The following is a 25,853-nucleotide window of genomic DNA, read 5'->3' as shown; positions in this document are numbered from 1 at the left end:
AAGCAAAGACACGAGCCACAACAGTGTTGGCACTGCCATTTCTCTTGACACTGGTCTGTGCCTGGATTTTGAGGTGCTGTCAAACTACTTGTACTTGTAGCCGCCACCAAAAGCTTGATGAGCAAGAGGAGGAAGTGTGGCAAGCCTTTCATGCCTCTTGTGTGTGAAAAAAATGTTGACTGCTCATCCCATGCCATGGAGACGGAAGCAGCACTGCGCATCTGGCACAGGACACTATCGTACAACCTGCAGTTCACTGTAGTGGAGACTGCCACTGCCCTCGCAGGGTTGTGGTTCAACAGAGGCCACACTAGCTTTGAGCAAGTTCTCCAAGAACTGGGAATCTTCCCTTCAGAAGAACTGGTCAGACTAAGCAATGCAAGTGACCAGCGGAGGATCAGGCAGATGTGTGCAAAGCTGACTGCTAAGGCTAGCCCCATTGCCGCAGCCTGGTGAAACGGTCCCATACCAAGGACTACCCCAGCAAAAACCGTGAGGGTGCAACTTGTGCAGCAGGAGCATTCTAGTTTTAGTACCTCAATGTGGACATTTCAGACTGTATCCCCACCAAATTTCATGTTGTTCAAGCAAGAATTTCTGAATCTGCCAAAGAAATAAACTTTCAATTGCGTTTTTCTCAGCTTGTTGTTTTTGTCCGTTTTCTGAGTTTGTGCACACTTATTTTCCCACTTAAAGTTGTCGTATCAGGATGAAATTTTGCACAGATGTTCATTATAACACGTAGAGTGCACAAATCTTGTTCATTATGCAATTTGTGTCCTTAGATGTTTATGACGGTCATAAAACAAAAATATACAGAACAAAAAAAGGCACACTACCAGTCATTTTTTTTTCGTGGTGAGGAAAATGATGATGAGGCTTTTTCAGGTAGATTTGTGCACTCTGCAGTTCATAAGGAACCACCTAGGCTATTTTAAAAGTTTCAGAAAAAATTTTTACTATAAAAAAAAGTGTGCACAAAAAAGCCATTTTTCTGAAAGTCATGCTGCGTAACATTTTATCCGGAGCAGCTATTCAAAATCTGATTACATATATGACCAGAGGAGCTCAATCTCTATAAGCTGTGAAAATTTCAGCCTCCTAACTTCATTATTAAAAAAAAAAAGTTGTTTGGAGGAGCACGTCCCCTTAAAAGGAGACACTGAAGTCGAAATACAAGTTGCTCTAGAAGATGATGTATGTGTGTTCGCACCAATCTGTCTCCGAAGTTATCTTGCCTTCAGAATTGTGTGTCAGTACCCCTTTAAGGCTGACCTCCATGCAGCGAAATGTAGGCGAAAAGGCGGCGAACGTTGCCTGGTGGCGGCCGCTCTGCCGCCGGCGTCGGAAATACGGCTGTTCGCCGGCGATCTACGCAAGCTAGATGTCGAACGCACGGCGGCGAACGTGACCGGAAGCGGCAAACTGCATTTTGAAGCCACAGCCAATCACAGCCTTGTACTTCCTTGTACTTCCTGTCCTGTCTTCCATCGGTGGCGTTCGCCGCATCACGTTGCATAGAGGTTGGGGTGGACGAAAACTGAGCGGCGAACTTGACGCGGCGGACGCCGCCGCGTCAAGTTCGCCGAGAAACTTCGCTGCCTGGAGGTCGGCCTTTAGTATCTAGCCTCATAGCAAACCTTTATCTTTAAAATTGCACACATTTTGTTGGGAGAAAGCAGTATTTTGAATGCGCCAAAATTGTATTTTGTTTTTATGGTCGTTTTGAACCACAAAACATTTTTTTACAGACTGGTAATAATTTAGCTCATTGAACCGGTTCGCAGATTGGTTCGAGTTGTGATTTGGTCAAACCGGAAATAAACCGGGACGAAATGAATTCACCCGAACCCGATCTGTATGACCGAACCAGTATTTTTTTCGGTTCGACACACTGCAAAAAACGAACAAACGAGCATAGATATATAATAAGTCTTTCCTGTGCTTGCACCTGTGAAAGTCTGGTACACATTCTGTGTTCTGTTATTTACATTGAAAAGCATAGAAAATACATTTGTGCATTGTGCACAGTCGGCTACAGTTTTATACCTGCTAGGAAAGGAGGATTGCATGTAAAAGTTGTGGCCGTGTCCAGAACATGTTTTTTTTTTTAAGGGGGGGGGGGGGGGGAAATGCTGGCGTTTTTGAAAAATAGGGTGCAACTTAGAGTGCACATTTAGGCAATCATCTGACTTGATTGGGAGTTGGGTGCAAGTAGATGAGGCACAATTTTGGTGACTGTAACAGTAGCTCGACGACCGGTGGTTGTGCTGCGACTCAACATGTGCTCGTTGCCTTCTACATCTCTGCTGTTTGGCAGGTGCGTCACACTTGTCCACAAGCGCCACCCCATTAGTGCAGCCCACAAGTGCGCAGGTTGCGGCATCTGCATCTCGCCCCATCGCCACCACCGTCGCCATCCAGCCCCCTTCAGTGTCTGTGCCCACAGGTAAGCTCTCGCCTCCTTGTTGAAAAAAATCATAAACTTGGCAAAAAAAATTTTCAAATTTATTATTCCAAGTGTGGCCATTGGGCCAGCATCTTAGTTTGTAAAATTGTCTGCGGGGAGTTGCATAATTTCGTCTGCAAGACAAGAAATGGGTGGGTATGGTAAATGTTGCACTTTCGATGATTATATACATACCGTATTGTCCTGCTTTTAGTGTTTGTAACATGCAGCAGATTGGTGTGGACAGGGGGAAAGCATGTACATTTTTTTTAACAGAGAGAGATGCTTGTGAATTTTTCAATTCGGTTGGTGGGGGGAGGAGGGCTAGGGGGGGGTGCTGGGGCTGTGTGTATGAGTGTTTTTAGGGCTGCAGGAGACGTTTCTAGCTTTCCTACGCATTTCGTGAAGTAGGTACCTTCTGGAAGTACTAGACTTGTTCAGGAACACTGAAGTACTAGACTTGTTCAGGAACACTGAGTTGGGCAAGTTGGTGAATTTTTGTCATTGACGGTCAGCACACAAAAAGTGAGACACAAAAAGGAAGTAAACCGACGGAACAGCGCCGTCCTATTGATTACTTCCTTTCTGTGTCTCGTCCTTAGTGACTGAACGCTGCTCATTAATCACGAGTGTAGTAGACTTGTCCTTCCCTGCCAGTCCATTGTCGTGGTGTGTGTGCCCCTGTAAAGACTTGTGCTGACTCGCACAGGTCAGTCTCTAAGAGGCCACCGCCCGCGCGCAGTGTCGGTCGTCAAGACGCGCCTCGACGACGCCTCCAAGGACGACCGGCGATTTGCGCCGGGCACGAAGGTCTTCGGTTCCACATCCTTGGTTGGCTCCGCGGGTTTGCACGGGGGAGCGAGCCTCGAGGCTGGCTCGGAAGCCACGGGGAACCTGTTTGTGACGGGCACCCCCGCCAGCAGCAGAAGCCTCGCGCCCAGCATCTCATCGGCATCGAGCAATGCCGCCACCACCACGGCGTCCATGTCTGCGACAGTAGTCATCTCTGACGGCAGGCAGGCAGACAGGTAAGGGAACGCTGAAAGAGAGTTTTTTAGATTAGCATAAAGGGAGAGAAATAATTGTATGGGTGGATTTATGGCCAAAGACATCATTGGCTTCCGAGGTGAGAGGAGCCCTCATTCCAGTGGCCCTGTAGAATGGCTGTGTTCCTTGCTTGTTGCACCTGACTACGCTGGTCTCCCAGGCTGGAGCTGGTCAGTGTGGCTTCCCACGGGCTTGGGGATTGAGTGGCAGTTTGAGGGAGGGTTGCTTTGTTGTTACGGTGAAGGGGTACCAGTTTGGGGTGCCAAAGGCAGGATGCAAAGCAAGTAGGAGGATCAGATGAGATAAGGGCTTGCCCGTAGCTTTTCCCAATCGATGGCTTTCTTCTGAGTGGCATTCTTATGCAGGGGAGGGAGGGTGCGATGGCTAAGCCATGTTGGAGGGTATCGTGCAGTGTTAAAGGAGTACTGACACGAAATTTCAGAGCTGAGATTACTTTGTAAAATGCTTCCTTTTTATCAGGAGATATGTCCCAGCAAGTTTCAACAGTAGCCGTTCAGTATAGCATATTTTAAATCCATTTTAATCATCGCCTGCATGAGAAAGCCCAGAGCAGGCCGACATGGCGTCATCTGCTACTTGTCCCAAACTGCGACGTCGGGACTCCCGTGACGAAGCCGACGCGCTGGCTGTGGTTGGCGCGCGCTGCTCCGGCGTGTGTGCACGTCATGGTTTTGGGACTGACGTCATGCTGCCCGGCCGCGTGGGGACTGTGAAGACCTCGGCCAAACTGGCCACGCACGCGTCCGCTTGCTCGCTCGCTCTTGCGCGCATCCAGAGTGGCAGCGGTACGGCAAGAATGGTGACGTCACGTGATGACTCCTGTCATGGCGACCGCTCGGCGTTCGTTTTGTCGAAACCGAAACGGACACGAATAAACGACGCCGTAATTGAATGTTTACGCTGCGCTCGACTTCTATGATTAGTTCGACTTGATTAGCTCGATGATTAGCTCTATGATTAGCTCGACTTCGACTTGATTCTATAATTAGTGGGCTGGTAGGCACGCATAGCAGCGAAAAAAACGTAACACGAAAATTTCGTGTCAGTAGTCTTTTAAGAGGATTGGGGCAGGGCTAAGGACAGGTCGCCCTGTAGTGGTGATGCCCAGAGGGTGAAAGCTCGGGTTTTGCACGATTGTGTCCGTTCCCACGGAGGGGAGTTATAATCAGATGGTTGTACAGTCAGATATTGTACAACCTGACGTGAGTGGGGATGGCCGGGCGGTAGGCTACCATGAACAGAAGGCCATCAGGCCCACGGAGAAGCAAGAAACAAAGACAAGCCATACTGTCTGAGCCATTTGCCCAAAACAAACTGGTCTTTATTATTATTTTGCTGTAGTCACCCGCTGCTTTGCCGTGCCTGTACAAACACAAAAGCTCTCAGCTCCGCGAGGGGACACTTGCTCGTAAGCTAATTTTGTAATGCAACCATCTCTGGCATACAATCACAGATATCATTGAAATTTGTTCAGGGGTACGGGTAGTTAGAACTCAGTAAGCGGACTTAGAGAGCCGTTGTTTTTTTGGTGTCGGCAGATAGCTTGGAAGTCAGTAATTGGTGAGTGAAATTGGTTTTTTGAGGTAACCGTAATAAGCTAATGCTATGTCCACCTCCTCTGCTTCAATTGTCTTTGGGATCAGGCACTTGGGGGGGGTTAGTTCCTGTGGGTCTTTATAAATTACACACGAACTGCCATAGCTTGTCGACCTAGATAACTGCTTGCGTCGGTGCATCAGACGTTGCTGGCTTGTGGATACCTGTTCTGTAAAACCTGAGTCTAGCCTTGGCTTCTGCCTTGAGGGAAATTAAAGTGCATGTTTTTAGGAAGTGGGGCAACATGTATTTTGGAGCAGTAACCCAGAGGGAATGTAAGGGTCTGTCTGTGGCCTAATCTTTGAGTGGAGTAGCCTGGAGGGGCGGGACTTGCCGACCCGCGGGGGATCAGTTCGAGTCGTTCCTGTAGGCTTGTGACGCGTGCTGCAATGTGCTCTTTCACAGTGTTGTTGTGGATGTTGAGGGCTAAGAGTTGTGTGTTGAGGTATTCAGTGGGATGCCGAGGATTTGTACATACGGTCCACGTACAGAGGTTGTGTAGCTCCACTGAGCCATTAGGCGAAAAGCAAAAACGCCCGTGCGTTCGAGATTTCGGCGCACGTTAAAGATCCCCAGGTGGTCAAAATTAACCCGGAGCCCTCCACTACGGCGCGCCTCATCGCCTGCGTTGCGTCGGCGCGTTAAACCCTACAATCAAATCAATCAAATCCACTGAGCCATTGCTACCAACGGGCACGCCATCACTGTCACATAAGGGCACAACAGCCACCTAGAAGACAGGCTTATGCCATGGCGAGCGAGCTGGGTATTTTTATTGGGTGTAACTAAGAAAAATAGCTGCGGCTTAGCTTGGCTTGGCTCGTTTATGCAAGCGAAAGCACAGTTTGCCAGCCAAACAAAATGGATAGTTGAATGTTCTGTACTGTGACCACTCACTACTGTCGTTTCATCAGTTTCCAAAGCCATCGTCGAAGGTGAGGTGTCGATTGCCGCCTCTAAAGCTCGTCGCTGTCATCTTTCTGCATCCTTCTCCCGACGCGTAGCTCACCGAAGTTCCCTTTCCTCCTTTGCTTGAGCCTGCTGCTTTGCACGCTTGTACTCGTGTCCACTTTAACTCTCTAGCCAGCCTAGTGACATCTGCAGGATGGTCCGACGCAGCTTTCTGCTTTCACGACGAAACTCGCTGGACTAGGCCAGTGTGTCTTTGCAACTACGCAAAAGCAAGCAGGTTTTTGATGTATGCGAGACATGTGGGAGAACACAACACAGTTTTGAAAGGATGTGGCATCAGTCATGCCAGCATAAACAAAAGGTCGTGCGCTGTTACAGTTCATGTTTGTAAACATTCTTTAGTTTGACGCAGTCTGCATGTAAATGACAGCCACTGCTTGAAGCAAGAGAGTCTGTATGGCCTTGATAACTGGCCAAAAAAATGCAAAAATGCACACTGGTGTTTGCATTTATTTGTGAACCAGCGCATGCTTGTACCATAAGAAAGGAATGTGACGAAACTGGCCTAACAAAGCGAGGGCCCAGGTAAACAAGATAGTAGCAAAAGGATGTGTTTACTACGAAGTGCAGACGTAACCGCTACTGTATTTTAAGTGCAGAGCACTTTAGGGGCTCGCCTTGCCGTCGTAGCTCGCTCGCTGGACCCAAGTGGAGCCACACAGCGTCCCGTCGTAGCAGCTGTTGTCGCGGCGTCCCGCAGATGCTTCGAAAGCCAAGGGGTTTATTAGTCATACGCTTTCGAAACTTGTGAACCGCTGGCGCTTGTTATACATCTTCCCGTGGTTTAGCGTAAAGAAAACTGCAGGCACATTTGAGGCAAAATATATATAATTAACTGGCAGTGCTCGCATTAGTTTAGTTAGGAACGCTCATTGTGTTGGTTTTTACGATAGTAAGCGAAAAAAAGTGGCAGTGCAACGCCAGTACGTGTAGGAGGAAAAGCTCGTCTGACAGTCTGGGATTGGCACACAAGTGCTGTGGACGCTTTGAGTGTGCAGCAATGATGATGATGGTGATGATTACTGACCAACTGCGTGCTTCTTCTACCCATGCTGTCCCTCAGGCCAGGCCAGCTCCAGGGTACAACAGCAGCGGCGTCATATGCGGTGCCGGCGACGTACCTGTACGAGTCCTACCCGATCCAGGGAACCACCATCACCATGCACCCATACGCAGCACCCACACCCGCCGGCGTCACGCCAGTTTTCCCCATGGCGTCGGCACGACCCAGCCGTGAGTGCTGCTTCCGCCTTGCGCCTAGCTCTTGCATGTCCCGAGAGAGAGAGAGAGAGTTGCTGCTGCTGTTGACAATGATGAGAAGGAGGGTGACTTTTATCGTAGAATATCAAGTGTGTCCGGTGTGTGGGCTATTACAATGCGGTCACCATCAAAGTCGCACACCGTTTATGACGATTTGGACCTCAGGATTGTGCATCTCACTTGGATGTTCATTTTGAGTAAATCAGTTATAAATGCACATCATTTTCAAGGTCAGTGTACCCTTAGGTAGGTAATTAAGGTTCCTCAAATATTGGCCACCGTGCAGCTTGCGTTGGCCATGTCTACGCTTGCACAGTGTCAGCGTTCCAAGTTCCAAGCTCGTGCGTGTCTGGTTTTCTCAGCTCCTTGGGGCGACGGTATTGTCATCAAGACAAGTTGCCGTTCTTCCTTTTGAATTTCACTTTTCTCTTGTCGTAATGGGGAGGCAGCGCATAATGCAGACTCTAGCTTTGCTGGTAATCCGTCTTTGCAGAGTGGAATGGCTTATCAGTTCTTCAGAGCAACTGTTTCTCTATTTTCTTCCTTTGCACTGCCACCTGGGCAGGGCCCCACCTAATGAGCGGGGGCAGTGTGCCTTCGTCAACGGCCACGGTGGTGCACCCGCCGCAGCCTCTGCAGCAGCCGCAGCCACAACCGCAGCCGCAGCAGCAGCCGACGGCGGCACACATCGGGGCCTTGTCGCTGGGACCCCCCTCTCTGGGCCCTTCATCTCTGGGGCCCTCATCTCTGGGGCCCACGTCCCTGGCCTCAGCTGTAGTACCGTCCATTGGTGAGAGCTTTTGGAACTGGTAGAGCAACATTGTTTGAAAAGGCTAACAGGGTGGGAAAGTTGGGCGAGTTGGTGTTAATGCCAGTGTGTCGGACCGAAAATAATATTGGTTCGGTTACGGTTCTGGTTCAGGCGAAATAATTTCGTTCCGGTTCAGTTCCGGTTTGACAAAATCGTGTACCACACCGGTTCGTGAACCGGTTTGCGAACTGGTTCGATGAGTTGAATTATCACTGAAATTAGAAAAACATTTAGTAGTTTAAAATGACAGTCAAATCAAAATACAAGCAAAATTCAAAATGCTGCTGTTCCCCAAGGGCAGTGGTGCAATTGCACAGCAAACTTTAAACAATTACGAGATATTAGAAAAACAGATGAAGTGGCGACGATTTACCAACTACTTTCTCGCCTAGACTTTATGTTGTCCTAGCGACTATTCATAAAGCCACCGCCCAGAGATATGACGGTGGGATATATTTTCTGCCCTTTCCTTTTTTTGTTGAAATCGCAACCGTCGCTATGGAATCGCCCATCACGCTAACCTTGAAGCCTTAAAATTAGGCCTGCGTACTGGTGCGTTCAAATACCAGTGCTTAATATCAATGGCGCACCTTTTTTATATTTGTAACAAAACTGAAAAATTCTACAACAGGCACATAATTACTACCAATGAATTAGATTATTTGGTCACCCTGAATAATTTGTTAGCTGTCACCTTATCGAATGTGTTAGCCACACTTTCGTTGAAAGTAAGCTTTAGTTAACGCTCAGTCACTGCATTATTGCTCTTACCACTGCAATTCCTTTTGCGGTAGGTATGCCGGATGTGGGCATTACAATCAGTATGTCATCGTACCGCCTGACCCCCGGCCATCGTTCCGTGTGCTACATATTGCGGAATCTTATAACAGATTATGCTGTTACAAAATGAAAGGGAAATTTGATGCGCAGAGCTAGAGATGGGACTTTTTTGGATAGATGCTCTTTAATTCGTCTACAGCAGTACTCCCCTCCGGAATCAGTAGCAGTAGAAGTAATGTAGCGAGTTGGGCAGTCAGTACAAGTGCACCTTCGAAAAAAAGCAGACCTGAAAGAGACAAAACTGCAGAATAAGCAGAAAGGCTGATCGCTGGGCGAATGGGACTGTGTGAGGTACCGGCCTGCCTTTCTGCATGTGTCATCTGCTTTATTACTGTTTCTGCTTCCAAGAGAAGGTCGAGGGCTGCAGTTTTCTTGCCAAGGGATTAAGTGCGCGCCTTAACAGTTTTCCCTCACATATCTGTTGTTATTTCTATCAGTAAAAAACGGAACTTGTCCACTGTACTGTCCCCAAAAGCTGACCACGGAACTCACTTCCTTCGCATTGATGACACGTTTGGTTGTGAAAGGCAGGGCAAAGAGAAGTAAAGAGCAATATCTCCGTTTTGGTGCTTTTTTTTACTTATTTGGTTTTACTTACTTTTTGCGTAATAATTTAAAAGAACGTGCTTCGCCTTTTCTTTTTTGTTGTTTTCCGTGTAAACACATTAAAAAAAAACTTTCGCATTTTATGCCCCGTGCGTTATCTCTGCTCTGAGGCGCAGCTTATGTTGCAGGTCGGCAGACTTATTTTAACCAGCTGGTGATATTAAATGTGGATCAAAATCTCGATACACATTCGTTCTCGATTTCCATCTACTTCAGAAAAACGGTCGTAGGGAAGGGAGATCGAGGCCACTTGTAGTCAAAAGCAAACGGCTTAGACTCTGAGCAGCTCCTGCGGTCACACTTGTCAAGTATTGCCAATTTGCAGGTGTCGGACCTTTTAAAGAAGTTATGAAATGCAAAAAGTTTTCTCACATCGGGTGTGGGCTTTCGCTGTTGCGCTGTGGAGCACTCCTGCAGCCTGATTGCTCCAATAAAGTCGCAGCTAGGGAAGGGCAAAGTCGTTTTATATTCCTTGTAAGCTGCCGAGAATGACATTTCGTTTGGTCAGCTTGCACTACGCTCGCGCTTCCAGAAGCAACAGACCATCGCTACATTGATGTTCATTCATTTCTCCTGTTGTTACATAGAGTGTGATAGTGTTCAATTGTCTGGAGGGGAAAGTGTGCGAGCGGGTACGAAGTTGATGGTACGTGAAAGAAAAAAAGCCCTGAATTGCATTGACTGTGCAATATCAACAACGGAGGGTCGAACCATTTTGGCATGAGCCGGTAACCGTTATTTCTTTTTTCTGTTCAGTTCGGGTTCGGGTTCAGCGTGCTCCAAAAATAACTGTTCGGGTTCGGGTTCAGTTCCGGCAAAAATACCAGTTCAGTTCCGGTTTTCGGTTCGGTTCGGTTCCGGTTCGACACCCTGGTTGATTCATCTTGAAAATAGGCGTGAAAAAAAAAAAAAGTTCACAAAGAAGGAAATACACAGGACGACGCACTACTAGCAACTGGCACTTTATTAAGAAACAGAAACATATAGTGCAACCAACCCGCATAACCCAAATGATTACCATTTATACAGAGATTATCAATAAAAAATAACAGTAGACATAAAAATATACAACCTATCAGGTATAGTGTGCTATCACCGCACGTGTCGGCCCAGAAACGCCAACTCTGCGTCTTGTAGACTGACCGAAGGATGACTCACGTGCTATCCCCGACACGTGTGGTGATAGCACGGATCCTGTTCCAGTGAGGGTGCGCTGTTTGTGTTCCAGGTAGCCTTGTAAGTGTCGTTGCACACACATTTTTAGTGTAGCCTCACTGGTGGTATCCGATGATGTTATTGCTGCTCTCAAGGCCTCTGTTCAAGATACGAATGTAAAAGTCAAGCCTACGGCGCACTCTCTTGAAGGATATGAATGTCAGAGACAAGCATGCAGAGTTCCTTCTTGTAGAATATGAGAATGCCGGAGGCAAATAAATAGGGCTTTTCTAGATGCGGATGTCAAAGAGAAACGTGTAATGCCTCTAAAGATACAAATGTCAAAGACTGGCATGCAGCGTTCACTTATAAGCTTTGAATGCCAATGACAGGCGTTCATCGCTCTTTCAAAAAAGCTCCAATAAGCGTACAGCGCTCTTTAAAGAGCGCTGCACGCTTATTGGAGCTTTAAAGACGCTTTAAAGAGTGCTGGAGCGTAAAAGCGCTCCAGCTTTTAAAGAAACTGGAATGTCAACAGCAAGCATACAGTGTTTCCTTAACTTGCCTACGTACAAATATTGTGCCGCGAAAAACATTTGTTTACACCTGCTTGTGCATTGTGGCAGGTGCCATGGTGGGGCAGGGGGGCAGCACGGTGCCCCTTGGGGCTGCTGGCCCCGGCATGGTGATGCCCTCCGCTGCCACCTCAGCTGCTCCCTCGTCCCTGGGCAATGCCTCCTCCCTGGCCGCTGTCTCTCTGGGCGCGGCGTCTCCGCTGGGACCATCCCTGGCGCCCGGACTCTTGAGTGCGGGTTCACTGGGGGCCACGGCTGTGCGAGCACCCCTCATGGTCGCTGTGGATCCGTCAGCCAGCCGCCAGCAGCAACAGCAGCAACAACAACATCAACATTCGCAACAGCAGCAGCAGCAGCATCTCCAGCAGCAGGCTGCCCACAATGCTCTGCACGCACAGCAGCCCTCGGCCTTCGCACCCACTGGTAAGCCTGCGGTGGACTGTGCTCAAAATGAACACAATCAGGGACTGCGAACTGGGGAGGAAGCTGGACAAAAATGTCTGCGTCGGTGTGTGTCCACAAGAGAACTGAAAAAGGATGCCCTCTTATCGCTGTGCTAAATGTACTGCTTATGGTAGTAAAGTACCGTCCTCCAGTTGTTCTGGATACTGTATAGTTTATGCTTGTTGGCAGGCATCTGTTGTGAGGGGGGCATATCCAGGAGGGTCTGATGGCTGCTATCTTCGTTGCTGGCCAATCCCCCTCAGTGGGTAGGTATGTTGACATCGTAGCCAAATTGGGTGTTGGAAGTTGGCCTGAAGTCCCTCGAGGCAGCTGATATTGTCATTGGCCAATCCCCTTGAGGGGGTATTTGGAATTGGGAGGGGGGTGTGTGCTGATGTCAGTGAAATGGAAATTGGGGGATTGTCCATATGCCTCTGACAGCTGCCGTAATCAACTGGCCAATCCACCTGAATGGGTATGTTGTAAAACTGTCACAGCTAATGAAGAACTTTGAGGACTGATTTTGAGCTACACGCCGCCAGTGGGAAATATTTAGGCCAGTTCTGGCCACGAGGACCTGGGGATGCCACATTTTTTGCTTAATCCAGTAATGCGTTACTGATGCTTACGCATTGCGAAACGGAACAGAAATGACTTCGTGGTCCACCCGACAACAGGTGGACCACAAGAGCAACAGAATGAACACCCAGAGGCAGGTCTAGAAGAAAAGGAAGGCCAAAAACTTGATGGAGAGATGAAGAAAGAAAATTTGGAGGCAAAGAATGGACTCGGGCAGCACAGGACACAAGTGGGTGTAGGTCAATGGGGGAAGGAAGGAAGGAAGTAAACTTTATTTTCCTGAGCACCCTTAGTCCAGGGCGCCGTCTTGGGAAGCCGTGGCCATGGCTTGGCCTTCGTCCTGCAGTGGACCTAAATAGGCTGTTGATGATGGTGCTGATAAGGAACCACACTTTAGTGTGACAAAAAGAAGGCTGTGCATAAATTATGTGGGGATATTTTCGGTTTTTCTCTGGGGGCACAACATGAGGGAGGTGGAACATAGGGGTGGATTATACACGTGAAATTGTGGTGCAGTGCACGTGAATTCCACTTCCCTTCCTTCTTTTGTTTTCGGGGCATTGCGAGCACAGTAGGTGCCTGTTCGCGTAATATATTTTGCTCATTGCTTTGCCGTCTCTTTCTGCAGGGTTGATGGCCCACAACGCCTTGGGGAACGAGGGCCCGGTTAGTACCCAAGCATCGTCCCTGCCCGCACAGCCTTACAGCTGCGCGACTCCTTCGAACCTGCTGTCGCCCACGCATAGTTCGACGCCGCCCAACCACAACACTTCCCCAAGGCCCAGCATCCTGAGAAAGCGAACCTTCGAGAGGTCAGTGTGGGCCACCTTGTTATTATTATTTTAAATCAAAGAAACCTGGAAACCACATAAATTAAAGATTGCCTTGCCTATGCTTGTTGTCAAAAGAAACGCACACTTATTAATGCATTGGGAGACAACTATAGATGGACAATCCAGTTAATTTGAAGGAACTGCGGCAATTTGCCCATGGAGCGACTTCAGCTTTGTCGGCTTCGAAGTCATGGCCTTATGCTGAAACTGAAGTTGAGCGAAGGCCACAGCGGGTCATTGGGGCTTCGGGTCACACCAGCTGGCCATGGAGGCCCTGTTCGATTTGACGTTATTTAATGTGTGCTGCTTGAAAGGAGCGAGATCATTTGATTTCTCCGTTTGCCTTCTCTCAGTGCGCACTTGAGCGTGAAGAAGAACCTGATGGCCTCACTTCCTGGGTCTGAGCCGGCGAGTCCTCGCTCTGAACCGCCTGCGTCGCTTTCGACCACCTCTTCACCAAAACCTGCCAGGTACGAGCGTGTACAGCACTGCTCTGTTTTGCTTTAATTGGGAACCTTGAAATGATGAGGGTGCACGTTGTTTTGCTGTGTGACAATGCTTGGGACTCTGACCCCTGTATTCACAAACCTCACTTAAGCATTACTTTTGCCTCCCGACACTTTTTGGTGCCTTACATGTTGCAAGAACTGAACTTATGCTGAAAGGGTGCCTTTTCGCAAACTTATCGAGCCAGAAAGTGCTACTTAAGGTGGTTCCCAACCAACCTTGAGTACGTTTTCCCCGACCACCATCGCAGACTACGACGATAGCTTAGCTGACGTGTCAAATTTTGCGCAATGTTCGGGAGAAATTGATAAAGCAGTAAAGAATGAAGCGCTTTCGGCAAGCAAAAACGTCCACGCACATACCTGCCTCACGGACGCAGCTGTACCCGCACCCGTACATCAGCCCGGCGACGCGATGTGGCTAGTGTTGGCACCATGGTGCTGCCTTCGCGCATAGGACGACACCGGAAGGTGCGGCTACTGTTTGCCAATGCTTGCCAGAATGCAACGAATTGTGCAAACCAAGTTACACATGCGAGGAAGGGGACGATACTGTGGTGAAAATTTATGCAATGGATAGTCATGCGCGGCCGTAGTGCAAGCGGCGATGAAATATCGGCTGCGATGTTAAGCCTAAAGTTCTCTGCGGGGACCGGCCACCGACGGAGCTGACTGGTCCGGGCACTTTGAAGCTGGCGCCACGGGAGCGCCCTTCCCTATTAGTGCAAAGTCCCGCCCACACACGTCCACGGATTGGTGTGTCGGCCGATAGCCTCGGTCGTAGGAAATGGCAAAGGTGCCGATTTTTCTCTCAACGCTGTGGGTATATCCAGTTTTGTGAGCACCATCATACGAAGCAGACCGCGTGAACTCTTACATCACGCACTTGAGCCATTTAATGATGCATTGTTTATGTGGAGAGTTTGTTGGGATTTTGGTCAGTTGCTGCGGTGTGGCCAAAGGCTGAGGAGTTGTGCCGGTGAGCCCAAGGATGTGGGTTTGATCCCAGCCACCGTGGCTGCTTTTCTGTTGGAGGTGAAAGGCGTAAACACCCGGGCGTTAAGATTTTGGCGCACGTTACGGATCCCCAGGAGGTCAAAATTAATCCGGAGCCATCCACTACGACCCACCTCTTAGCCTAGGTGCAGCTTCCGCATGTTAAACCCAATCATTTATTTCTTGGATTGTGGTGATCTATTGTAAGAAGCAGGTCATTGTATAACTGGGGGGTGCATCATCACGCTCCCATTGTAGTCAGTGCCTTTTCTCTCCTCCTTCCACTTTACGGCCTCTATTGTAACGGCCGAGGGCACCCCACTGCGCTGCATTCATGATTGACTTGCTTGGTGGCATTGCGCGATGATGTGGCTAACGTTCTGGTGCCTTTGCGTCCGTTTTTAGACTGACCTGGGGCTGTCAAATGCCGTGCAGTGACATTCAGCAGGAGAGCAGCAACAGCAGCAGCACCACGAGCGATCCAGTCGGCCTCCCCTCGGAGGCCTCCAAGTCGTCTTTACCCATGGTGCACATCAAGCAGGAGCCGCCCGACACGTGCGAAACGCCGCGTGAGTTGCACACACGTTGCAAAGGGAGAACTACTTGACTCGTCTCTGCACCCTCAACCTTCTCATGGGAATACATGCGGGTTGCTGAACGACTTCAGGTCTCATGTTCTGTACAGGTTGGCCAGAAGTGGCTGATGGAATTTCATTCATGACTGTAACTTCGCGTGCACTAAATGGGCGACACAACAAAGAAGAGACACGAGGAACAGCGCAGTTGTGTCCTCATTGTGTCCCCGTTTAATGTGGCCGAAGTACAGTCATGAATGCTAACCAACTAGTCCGCGTTTCTGTGTGATTGGAATTTTGTCAGCCTAGCTACTATTCACCTCCAGTTGTGTGGCTGCAGGCTGTGACCTACGCCACTGCAGCCTAATTCGAGCTGCAGTGAAAGTGTCCCATCTTTCCCTGCAACTGACGCGAGCATTCTACTACACCTGCTAATGCTATTGCAGTTATTACTACGCGCGTCCATCTTTCTGCAATGAACTGTATGGCAGCCCAAATAGCCATTTTCTCGGTTGTTCGTACTATGCCATTGTTTATGCCATATCTCTCATCCCTCATTACGCGTCACAAAACAGGCCCAAACCACAACTCCTTCCTGCTTGTTTTTACTATAAAACACTAAAAAAGACCAAAGGCGATAAAAGTTGCTTATCATTTCAAACGGGAAAATGCCAAATTTCATACACTTGAGTCATTTGCGCGACATTGCAGGAGTGATACAGTTTTCTAATGAGAAGTTTCAACTTTGTGCTGAGATTGTTGTCTTGTGTGTAGTCTCAACTGGGACCAAGTTTGCGCAGTGCAATCCATGTGCAGTAGTGCAGAGTGGGGTGGACAAGAATGCAGAAATCAAGTCCGATCTTGAGCTGTACTGTCGACACAGAGTATGTTGTGCAGTGGAACTTTTCATCAATTCTAGCTTGAGCACTCCAGACAGACTGGTATTCTTGGTGGTGGCATTCACCGGATATTTTACGGTTCTCGAAATGGTGTGGTAATACGTTTAGTGCAGCAGTGGACACATATACAGCTCGGTTCAAGTAGACTGGCACCTATTTGTAGAGCGAAGCTGTTTATGGCGAGAAGTGCAGGATTTTTTGTGTTGTGATGTGCGAGAAACTGTGGGCCACACTGCGCTACATCTTCCTCGGAGGACAGCCCCCAGGCTCTTGTCCACTTATGCAACATACACTTGGGTGATTGGTTAAAATTAATAAAGGCTGCACATAAGTCTAGTCCGATCTCTTGTCATATGAACTTGATTAACCACTACCTGTCTGGATTAAGGGGGGACGCGGCTTTCAACTTCAGAAAAATGACCAAAACATCGTTTTTTTGAAATCCACATATTCGGCTTCTATGTTTCCTAATCTGTATGTCTGCGAAGTTTTTCCCCTGAAAAGCGTCGCAAAGTGGCATAAAAAAATAGTTTTGCCAGGCGCGGTGACAAACTATCAGCGCAAAAGGGCGAAAAAACGGCGATTTTCGGAGCGCTGTATCTCCGCAACGGTGCCATCGGGCGCGGCCATTTTGATATCGTTAGATCGGCCGAGCGTTCATCTTTCCGGTTCCCCGCGTCTCTTTTATCTTCGTTCATTCACAAACGCACGAACAGCAGAAAAGAAATGACGCACAAACGAAGCTAGAAATAGATGCTGAAGCGCTATTCGTCCTCCGGTCGGGCCGCGCCAAGAGGGCCCTCCTGATTGGGTGTCGCGGCGCAATGCAAGATGGCGGCCGCCAGAACTGCGTAGCGTGCGGTTTGAGTTCATTTTCGGTGCTTCGCTCGGCCAAGTTTCTATTCAATCGGTGGTATTCAGCACGGACGTTATCGCGATAGGAATGCCTGAGATCACGAGCCAGATTACGGGAAGTTGTGTGGCTCGAAAGGCGGAGGTCATCGAACGCTTCGTGGGGCGCGTGACTCTGCCGTCGCCAGACCCCGGAGGGTGACACGGTGTGCGCGCTTGCGATAGCGGTTCGTGAAGTGAACTTTTAGTCGGATTTGCGATGTTTACACGCTTAGTTATTGCTGTGATTTGATTGTGGGCTCGCTAGCCTTGGGAAAGAAACAGTCGACGCGTCAAACGATGCGGCGCGCACGGCATAGCCGACGCACATTGCAGCATCACATGTCTGCGCAACCGGTTACAATTGAACGCCAGTAGTTGTAATTAATGCCTGCGACGTTAGATTTAATCTTAAAAGCGACCTGACAAGCCATATCGGGGATAATCAAAGTACGATATGTCGCGGTAAGCGTGCGCTGCGATGCGCGCGAGCCATATCGCCTTTCTTGCGCAACGTTTCCCGTGCGCTTCTAATAATCATGCAAACAGGTTTGATTTAGGAATATATTAATAAAAATATGTTCTCTGCATTAAAAATTTACCTTACTGTCGCAGTATTTAACAGTGATTTTTGTAGGGAAATGATTGGAACCAATGCATATAATCATGGCTTAGGGCATACTGACTGTGCTGCGAGAAATGTTGGATGCTGTCAAAAGTAGTGAAAAAAAAAACCCTTCCATCAAAGTTGGAGTTATGCACAGTATTATACCAAGCTTCAAAGTAGTTCGTTTGCACCCTTATGGTATGCAAACTTTTGGCAATGAACACCTATGAGTACTGAATTGCTGTGCCAGGCAAAGTAATGAAACATGAAAGAAGCCAGAAATTTTCAAATTTAAGTAAAAAAAACGCTTCACTTGTTGCCATGGGGACAACACTGCAAAGGGAAGTTGTCCAGTGCGATACTGCCAACCAGCTAACCTACTTTGCATCGAAAGCCCATTGAAAGCCATCTCCCCCTCCGTTTTGTCTGCTAACTGGGCTATGTACTGTTAACAGAGGAGCTGAAAATGATGTTTTGTGGAAAGAGAAAGGCTGTAAAAGGCACTCCAATTTCAAGGCAAGGCCTTCCAGAAGCCCCATGTTCAAAACGACATGAAAGGCTACAACCGTGACAACTTTTGATAAGTGAAACCTATGTTGCAACTTCGGAAGCCGTTTTCTCAAAACAGTTTTTTTTGCCACCTGTGACGCTTGTACCAGGGATTTCTTTGTGACCGCTGGGGCTATTTTGATTCCGTTTCTTGCATTACATTCCTCGATGAACAGTTCAGGTCGTGACACTCTTGGTTTTCCAGATTTATTTTTTGTGATTTTTTAATTCAAATAGTCGTTCGCAGTCGACATGCCTGTTGCTCATTAACCTCTAAAAAAATGAAAACTAAAAAACATTGTGTTGTAAAAAAAAAATTCTAAAACTGTCACGACCTCGTCCGTTCATTTGGGAATGCAAAGCACTCCGAACAAGTTTTCTATCATGTTTTGTAAGTCGCTCAAGCTCGGTACAAGCGGAACAGAAAGAAAATTTAATAAATAAAAAAGTTATCAAAATATTACATTGAAATTTTTATGGTGTTATTAACAGAAGCATTTCCAGTTGCTGTGCCAATTTTCATCAAAATCCACACAGAAATAAAAAAGTTGATTTTGAAAGCCACGTCCCCCCTTAAAGGATGTCCACAGAAAAAAACAAGCCCCCAGCTCACAGCCACTTCTGTAGCATGCTATTGTGGGGGATTGGCCATGAATTGCTGAAAACTCCACGCACCATGCTAGGTATGCCGACCTCATCTATTTCAAATTCTCTCCAAATGGACTGAATTGACCACTTATTGTCAGGTTTAGAGGCATCTACATTGGAGTTGCCAACAAAAAAAATGGCCCTTGGTTTACACCCACTTGTACAACATGCACTTATGGGGGATTGACCATGAATTATGGAGTTCCATGTATATTAGGAATGCCGGCCTCTCCGAACTCCTTCCATGAGGAACCACTTCAGGTCTGGTTTGGAGACGTCCAAAACTAGGTTGCAGACAACTTCAGTCACATTTCACCCAGGCAAAGCGCATTCGCACATATTTTTCGGTGCCAGCTTTAGGTATGTTTGGGGATATGCATATGAGGGAGGTTAAGGTTCCATATTTTGTCTGTACATCATATACGTCTCTGTAGTTTATGGCATTGTGGTCTCATGTATTAGCAATTTGAAGTCTAAGGCTTGTGGCATTTCTACACAGCTTCGCTGGCCAGCCACCTTTGTGCAGTGAAATGGTTCCTCACTTGTGCGAGCCCATGATAAGAATGAAGCCCTTTGAATTGACTTACACATTTCCTTTTTGCTGCTGTTCTCAGCCCTAATCAGTGCTTTTTTGCTGCACTGAGAATGCATAGAAAAACCAATAAATAAAAGAAAGAAAAGCATCCTATGCAAACTGACTTGCATAGCCCAGATTCTTAAAATTTGCACCTGTGGGCTGTCTTCAGTTACTCATTTCGTTTTATTGCTATTTTCCAGCAAACGGAACTGCTACACCAGGCCTCCCCAACTCGGTGGAAGCCTCACCACGAAAGAAACCCAGGAAGCAGCTGCTGTAAGTACCCAGTCGAGCCCACTTAAAACGGTACTGTTTATAGCAGTATATCGGATATAACTATGAACAGCGATGGCACCGTCCACTTTTGTATGCCCTCTTTGGTAAAATAAACCACTTACAATGCTCCAGTGTCACGATATCGGATATAACGATTGAATCCGGTCACAGCGTGCACCGACAATGTAAGCTGTCGCCGGTCGCCAGCACGAGCTGCAATGCACCTCATTTCTTTCAGTTTTGCTTCCAAACCCCCGAGAGCAGTTTTCCTTCTGAACCCCCCTCCCAGTGTAGCCGCTTTCGCCTCGTACTCAAGCCCGCTCGCGAGCTAGTTCTGCTCACTCGCACGTTCGGTGGTTGTGTCACGTGTGCGCCGCTTTGAATTTCACTGAGTGTCTCCTCAACTGCCTCTGTTTTTCTGCGGATGGGATGTCAGGGCCGATGTTTTGGAAACGTCCAAGTGTCTCACTGAAGAGGCAGTCATTGCACGGATATGTGCTGCGGACAGCGGTGACAGTGACAACTCTCACGATGCAGTTGCACAGCCTACTTGGGCACCAATGTCTTCGCAGGAGGCCCAATGCATTATACAGATGCTCAGGGGCTTAGTTTTCGCCAAGGACCTTTTGTTCAGCTAAGGTGCTCTTGAAAAAGATGTGCGCCAGCTTTGCATGCCAAAACAAAGCTGACCAACTATGGCTTCTTTTCTGCAAATGTGTGGTAGTACGACCATGCTTGCATGCAAATCAAATCATGTAAGCTCTGTTCCATCTTTTTTTTTTTTTTTTTGCAACCCGCTTATAACAATTATCGATTATAACAATGGGATTTCCTTGGCGCTAAAATATAGTTAAAAGTGGACTCGACTGCATTTGCAACAGTATTGGCCAAAAATGTTGAGAGCCACTATCACTGGCTTGTTTACAAGCCGATTGCTTCTTCCTTGCGGCATTCTGTTCAAGCAAGGAAGAAGAGAAAGGCCTCTAAGTGCATTATTTCTTCCCCTCGCCCATGTTGGGTTCTTGCATTCCAGGTGCGTCAATGAGCTCCTGGACACGCATTCGACTGATGGGGACGACGACATTGAGAAGGAGAGCCGGGATAACATCAAGAAGGAGTACTCGCGTGGCGGTGAGTGTTTGTGCAGTGCAGTTCAGTGTGCAGTCGGTAAGACACTTGTCTAAAATAGTGATTTTTACTTCAACTGGCTGTATCCGGAAAGCGCTGACGGATGGATACTCTACTAACAAGTGTTGGAGCTGATGTGGTTGGCGTAGACTTCAAAATGATGCACTAATTTTCTCTAAATTCGACACTGCTGAAGGCTGGAAGTACAAAAAGCCGGGTGATAGACTAGTGTTTTACCGACTGTACCTACCAATGCAATTGTATTGTGGCACACTGGAGCTTCTATTTCGAATCTTTTTTTAAATTACCAAGGGTGTGCGAATATCTGACATTATTGGAGATTATTTGATTGAGTGTTTAAATAGAACTATTGTCCAAAACTTTGTGAAATCGCAAAAAATGTTTGAGAAATTTGTGAATAATTTCGAATACTTTTTGAGTGCTCTGCTTGTTACAATGTAGCTGCGGAGCGTACTTGCACAATGATCCTGAAAACAGCACCTGTCTGGCGTTGCATGACATGCCGTCACGATCGGAGCGCATGTAAGCGATGGTTTAACGTGCTGCACAATGTTTTTTGGTGGTCTTCCAGGCCTGCCTGCATACCTTTCTTATTTACCAGGACCAACTGTAAGCAGTTGGGGCATGCTGTAGGCAGTACTGCGGGTAATTGTGGGCTTGTGGCTTCCTACAGTGCCTTGTCAGTCTTATATTTGTGGGTGGAAACACTGCTATCGTAGGCAACACCCCTTGCCATCCCCAGAGCAACCTAATAAACCAGTGCAGCTGTGTGTCAGCTGCATACTACCTTCACCGTCTTGTTCCTGGCTTGCCATTTAAGTAATTGCCTCTTCCGAGGAGAGCAGGCTGGTGTTGTTCGAAACAGGCTTGCAGATGTTGCTATTTGCCACTGAGCAGTAAGCTGGAGGGGTGCTTTAATTAAGTAGGTCTGTAGTAGCATGAGGAACCAGACTGGCCTCGCCTCACTAACGACCTCGTGCCCTCTCTTTTGCAGACGAGATCAAGTGTGTGGCCTTCTGCAAGCGGCCAAGCATGTCGCTGCTCACCAGCTACTCGCACAGTTGGAAGACCCGCCAAAACCACTTTGTCAGGCACACTGACGTCAAACCCAAAGGTGGGCCCACTAGGGTTTCTTTTTTTTTTTTTGTCACCCTTATCGTGGTGAATTGCTTCCTATTGCGTTGCACTGATCGACAATTCGAAATTAGCACTGGCAGATTTTGTCCTTGCAGGCAAACAAAGAAGAAAATAAAAGACATGCCGGGAGACTTTTAAAGGGCCATGCAGGCAAAATACAAGTTTGTTTTATTCGAGAGATTTCGTGTTTTATAGTGCCCCTAGCCCTTGTCGGGCAGCAAGCGATGCCATATTCACTGAGAAATTAACCAATTTACGTTAAGCTTTTGATTCTACCACCAAATCGTGCGTTTTTGTGACGTCTGCCATAATGTCACTAGGGGGGGTATTCAAACGAACTTCCAGTGCGTCATTAGGCTCTGCAGCCTTGCTTACTGTCAGTCCTCCTAGATGGCGCTACCATACGGAACCGCGGACCGTTGTCCGCCGTTGCTTTATTTGTGACCGTATTTGCACCTGGCTTGTTTTTGTTATGGTAGAAAGTAATTGTTTTGTGAAACATGGGGTATGCTCGACAAACAGGGTCCCTTAAGGCAACGTCGCTTACGCCAATCGGCCAGCGTCGTGCAAGACAGCTGCAAAGCGTCGGGCTGCTGTGCAGCTAAAACAAGCATAGTGCGCCCAGTACCAACAGCAGTGCGCATCGGTACTTTTATATTTACGCGTATTTTCGTAGCTTTCATTGTTTACTCCACCATTCTTACTGCTGTAAAATGAGTATGCATTACATTTAAGCACAAATAGCTCATTCGCAAGCTAGTAAGCCCCACCTAATTTCGATTTGCTTTTGCCGGCCTCAGCCAATCGCACGGCTGGGAATGTGGCATCATAGGTTCTGTTGTGAGAAATGAGCTAGTGGGTCGCATGGCCATTTTCTTTTTCCTAATTATATAGCTTATTTGAGCAAAGGGTGCGTTAAAAGTGGTGTCAGTATGATTCTAACGAGGCAATCTTTCGAATGGACTAAACTTGTGTTTTTTCTGCATAGCCTTAAAAACTGATTTACAGGTTTTTTTGCCTGCTTGCCTTGTAAAGTATGGTGGCTCACCATGAAAATTCCGCCGTTAAATGTGAAAGTGTTTAACTGTTGAAATACTGTGGTGGTTCATCATGATAATCCTGTCATTAAATGTGGAAGTATTTAATTGTAGAAATTCTTTGGCCTGTCCTCGCTTCCGTGGCAAAAAAAAAAAAAAGAGGGGGTAGTCTACAATGGTTGTTCCTTTGCGCAGATGACAAGAAGCAGACCGTCAACGACCTGGCCAACCAGAAGGGCGTTCTGCAGAAGGCCAATGGCTGGAAAGTGTTCCACTTGACATCGCAGATGGAAGAAGTGGTAAGTAGCGGGCACAACAGCTTGTTCCTGGGTGCTGGGTTACCTTCCCTGCTGCACAAGCTGTGTTGGAGTAGTCTGTCTTATCCTCATGTATATTTCTGCACCAAAGGGTGTGCAATCAGTCGACACCTTCGAGAAAGGTGATGATATCACGTTTTGGAGCTGCTTTGGTGTTATCACAACTCCCTAGCGGCTGACATGCTTGCCCCGTTTGCACCTTGTCTTCTACGCACAGGCATCGTTTTTGGTTTGATGACGCCAGTAGTGAAATATCTTGGTCTGTAGAGTTCGGCTGACTGCACTGGGGGCAAAAGAACCATAGTACAAACGTTCCATGTTTAAATGGCGGTTAATGTCAGTTATGAAGGAAAACTCCCGTGAAGGTGTGTGCATCTCACTTTTGCGAAAAGGAACACGGGAAGTGGTGCACTTCAGTTCGATTGCCTGTTTGTGAACTTCGAAGCTTCGCAGTAATGGAAAGAAGGGAATTGTGTGATGGAGTACGCAACTTTCCATTCTCAGTAAGAGCTGGCCACATCAGGAGGTTTGTGCTGCTTGTTAAAAAACGCAAATGGTCTCCAAAATGCGGCAACTGTGCTGCAATTAAAAACGTAGTTGGATCCTGGTAGGTGTATTCTAATTGGCTGCCTGTAATCTTCACTGGTTTCAAGTATCAATGCCATCAATACGTCGTCCGTGTTCTTTGAGGGGGCAGATGGGTCTTTAATGCCGAAAAACAGTCAAAAAATCATTTTCTAAAAAATTGAATTTTTCTATCAGTCTGCAAATATCCTCATTAAAAGGCACGATATTTTATTGTACATAGCATTTTAAAGTGCACTCTACAGCTCAGTTTGTGCAGAATTCGATGATGAAACGGCACAAATCTTGCAACGCTAAGCTAGCATTTAGCCCTCGGATATCTCGGCACCCAGAGCAGGTACAACTGTGATTTTTTTTTCTTTTGATACCTAAATGTGTGGAAACAAATTTTTCAAATTGAGGCTTTGAAACACTATTATTGTCCAACAGACACCACCTCTGGGACATTTTTGGCAGAGCGCGGGAGGAGTGGAGTGAAGTGTGTTGTAAAATGACCAGAAATAGCTAAATGAAAAAAAAAATTCTTCCAACGTTATTTGTTTGTCTACCCACGGGGTAATCACCATTCTGTATGGAGTGGTTAATTTGTAATTGTGACCCAAAATAATGGTAAATAACCATTATTGTCTCAAAAAATAATCAACCTGCAAGAAATCTAATTGCAGATTTGAAAGCAACATGAAAAACTCCGTAATGCTTTGCAGTTTCATTAAAATTGGTTTGTAAATAAGAAAATGTAGCTTTAAGACCAGTCTGCCCCCTTAAAATGAGTGGCAAGGTTGTTGCACCTCCGCATTATCTATCTAGTATGTGAAGTTGAGCCCACTTGTAACTGTCGCAGGTATAATGAACGCCTGGTTGTGATGAACAAGCATTTCCCGACTGTCGCAATATGCGCTAAGGCAGTAGTTTCGACCAAGATCTGAGAATTTGACAGAATTGAATTATTCTATGTTCCCGCATGCTCTAGTTCAAACTTCCGGGTGGGGCTAGCATGTCCCATCCAGATCACAGTGTTTGTGTCACTGTCGCAATGCCTGCCACCAAAATAATGGCAGTGCCGTCACGCAAAGCAGCACTGCGAAATTACTGTAATGGTTTCAACCGACGGGTCTCTCACTTGGATCGTGTGGCAATATAATCGGATGTCTCACTTGCGAAGAGAAAACTTCTCTGGCTTTTGAGTTTTAGGAATGATTCAGAGGCCGGCTTATCTGTAAGGTCATCATAGCTTTCTTTGTGCTGCTCGTACATTCTGGAAAGGCTCCAGCATGGCAGCTGTGTCGGGGATTTTTAATTAAAGATTAGTACAGTAAGACCATCTATAACGTAACCGATATAACGCAGGTTTTCGTGGCCACCGGTAGGCCTCCCATAGAACTCAGCGCACAAGCGTACCGCTTGCCATACATTTGCCCAACGCGCAATACCGTTTATGGTCGGCTGATTGACCGGCGCAGCTGGGACATTGTTTTAGGGTCGCAAAAAAGATAGAAAAAACATGGTTCAGCCACCTGAGGCAGCCCGCACTCTTTTCTCTCCTACAACGTAGACAAAGAAAATTTAAAAAACAGGCACCCTGTATTTCGCGTGTTCCGTTTGCACTCGCATGGTAACCACACCTGCCCTTGTTTTTCCGCACACCACTGAAGATAGCGAGCCCCTCCCCTTCCAGTGGGCGCGGTAAGCTGTTGCGATTAGAACCTTGTGCAGATAAGCGACCACTCTTTTCCCTTTCGAACATCTGGAGATAGCGAGCCGAGCGCAACACCGGAGGTTTCCACTACCTCTTCCATTATGCTGATAAGCAACTGCCTTCGGCATCCCAAGCGCAGGGTGGTGAGGAATAAAAAAATCCGACTTGCATTCTTATCAGATAACCTTGTCTCGCCGGCATAAGCCCAGCGGCTTCCCTC

The 25,853-nt window shown here is 47.4% G+C and overlaps 1 protein-coding gene across 8 annotated transcripts in view; it reads left to right on the top strand.

Moving 5' to 3' along the window:
- LOC144169707 (uncharacterized) overlaps nucleotides 1-25,853 on the top strand; it is a 60,734-nt gene that overhangs the window by 24,875 nt on the left and 10,006 nt on the right. For 5 of the 8 annotated variants that reach the window (XM_077699013.1, XM_077699018.1, XM_077699014.1 and 2 more), the window contains exons 11-22: nucleotides 2,321-2,449; nucleotides 3,159-3,477; nucleotides 7,149-7,318; nucleotides 7,911-8,135; nucleotides 11,384-11,755; nucleotides 12,984-13,167; nucleotides 13,542-13,658; nucleotides 15,096-15,259; nucleotides 19,637-19,712; nucleotides 20,746-20,843; nucleotides 21,856-21,975; nucleotides 23,231-23,334. In XM_077699013.1, the coding sequence (XP_077555139.1) occupies nucleotides 2,321-2,449; nucleotides 3,159-3,477; nucleotides 7,149-7,318; nucleotides 7,911-8,135; nucleotides 11,384-11,755; nucleotides 12,984-13,167; nucleotides 13,542-13,658; nucleotides 15,096-15,259; nucleotides 19,637-19,712; nucleotides 20,746-20,843; nucleotides 21,856-21,975; nucleotides 23,231-23,334 (2,078 nt within the window). The remainder of the gene's footprint in view (nucleotides 1-2,320; nucleotides 2,450-3,158; nucleotides 3,478-7,148; nucleotides 7,319-7,910; nucleotides 8,136-11,383; nucleotides 11,756-12,983; nucleotides 13,168-13,541; nucleotides 13,659-15,095; nucleotides 15,260-19,636; nucleotides 19,713-20,745; nucleotides 20,844-21,855; nucleotides 21,976-23,230; nucleotides 23,335-25,853) is intronic. The other 3 variants (XM_077699019.1, XM_077699016.1, XM_077699015.1) reach the window with 3 other exon arrangements.

Source organism: Haemaphysalis longicornis, unplaced genomic scaffold (genome assembly GCF_048455015.1).
Source record: "Haemaphysalis longicornis isolate Haplotype H1 unplaced genomic scaffold, Haemaphysalis longicornis Haplotype H1 scaffold_2, whole genome shotgun sequence".
Classification (NCBI taxonomy): Eukaryota; Metazoa; Arthropoda; class Arachnida; order Ixodida; family Ixodidae; genus Haemaphysalis; species Haemaphysalis longicornis.
The sequence above is the reverse complement of the archived record's forward strand: the minus strand, read 5'-3'. Positions and strand labels throughout refer to the sequence as shown.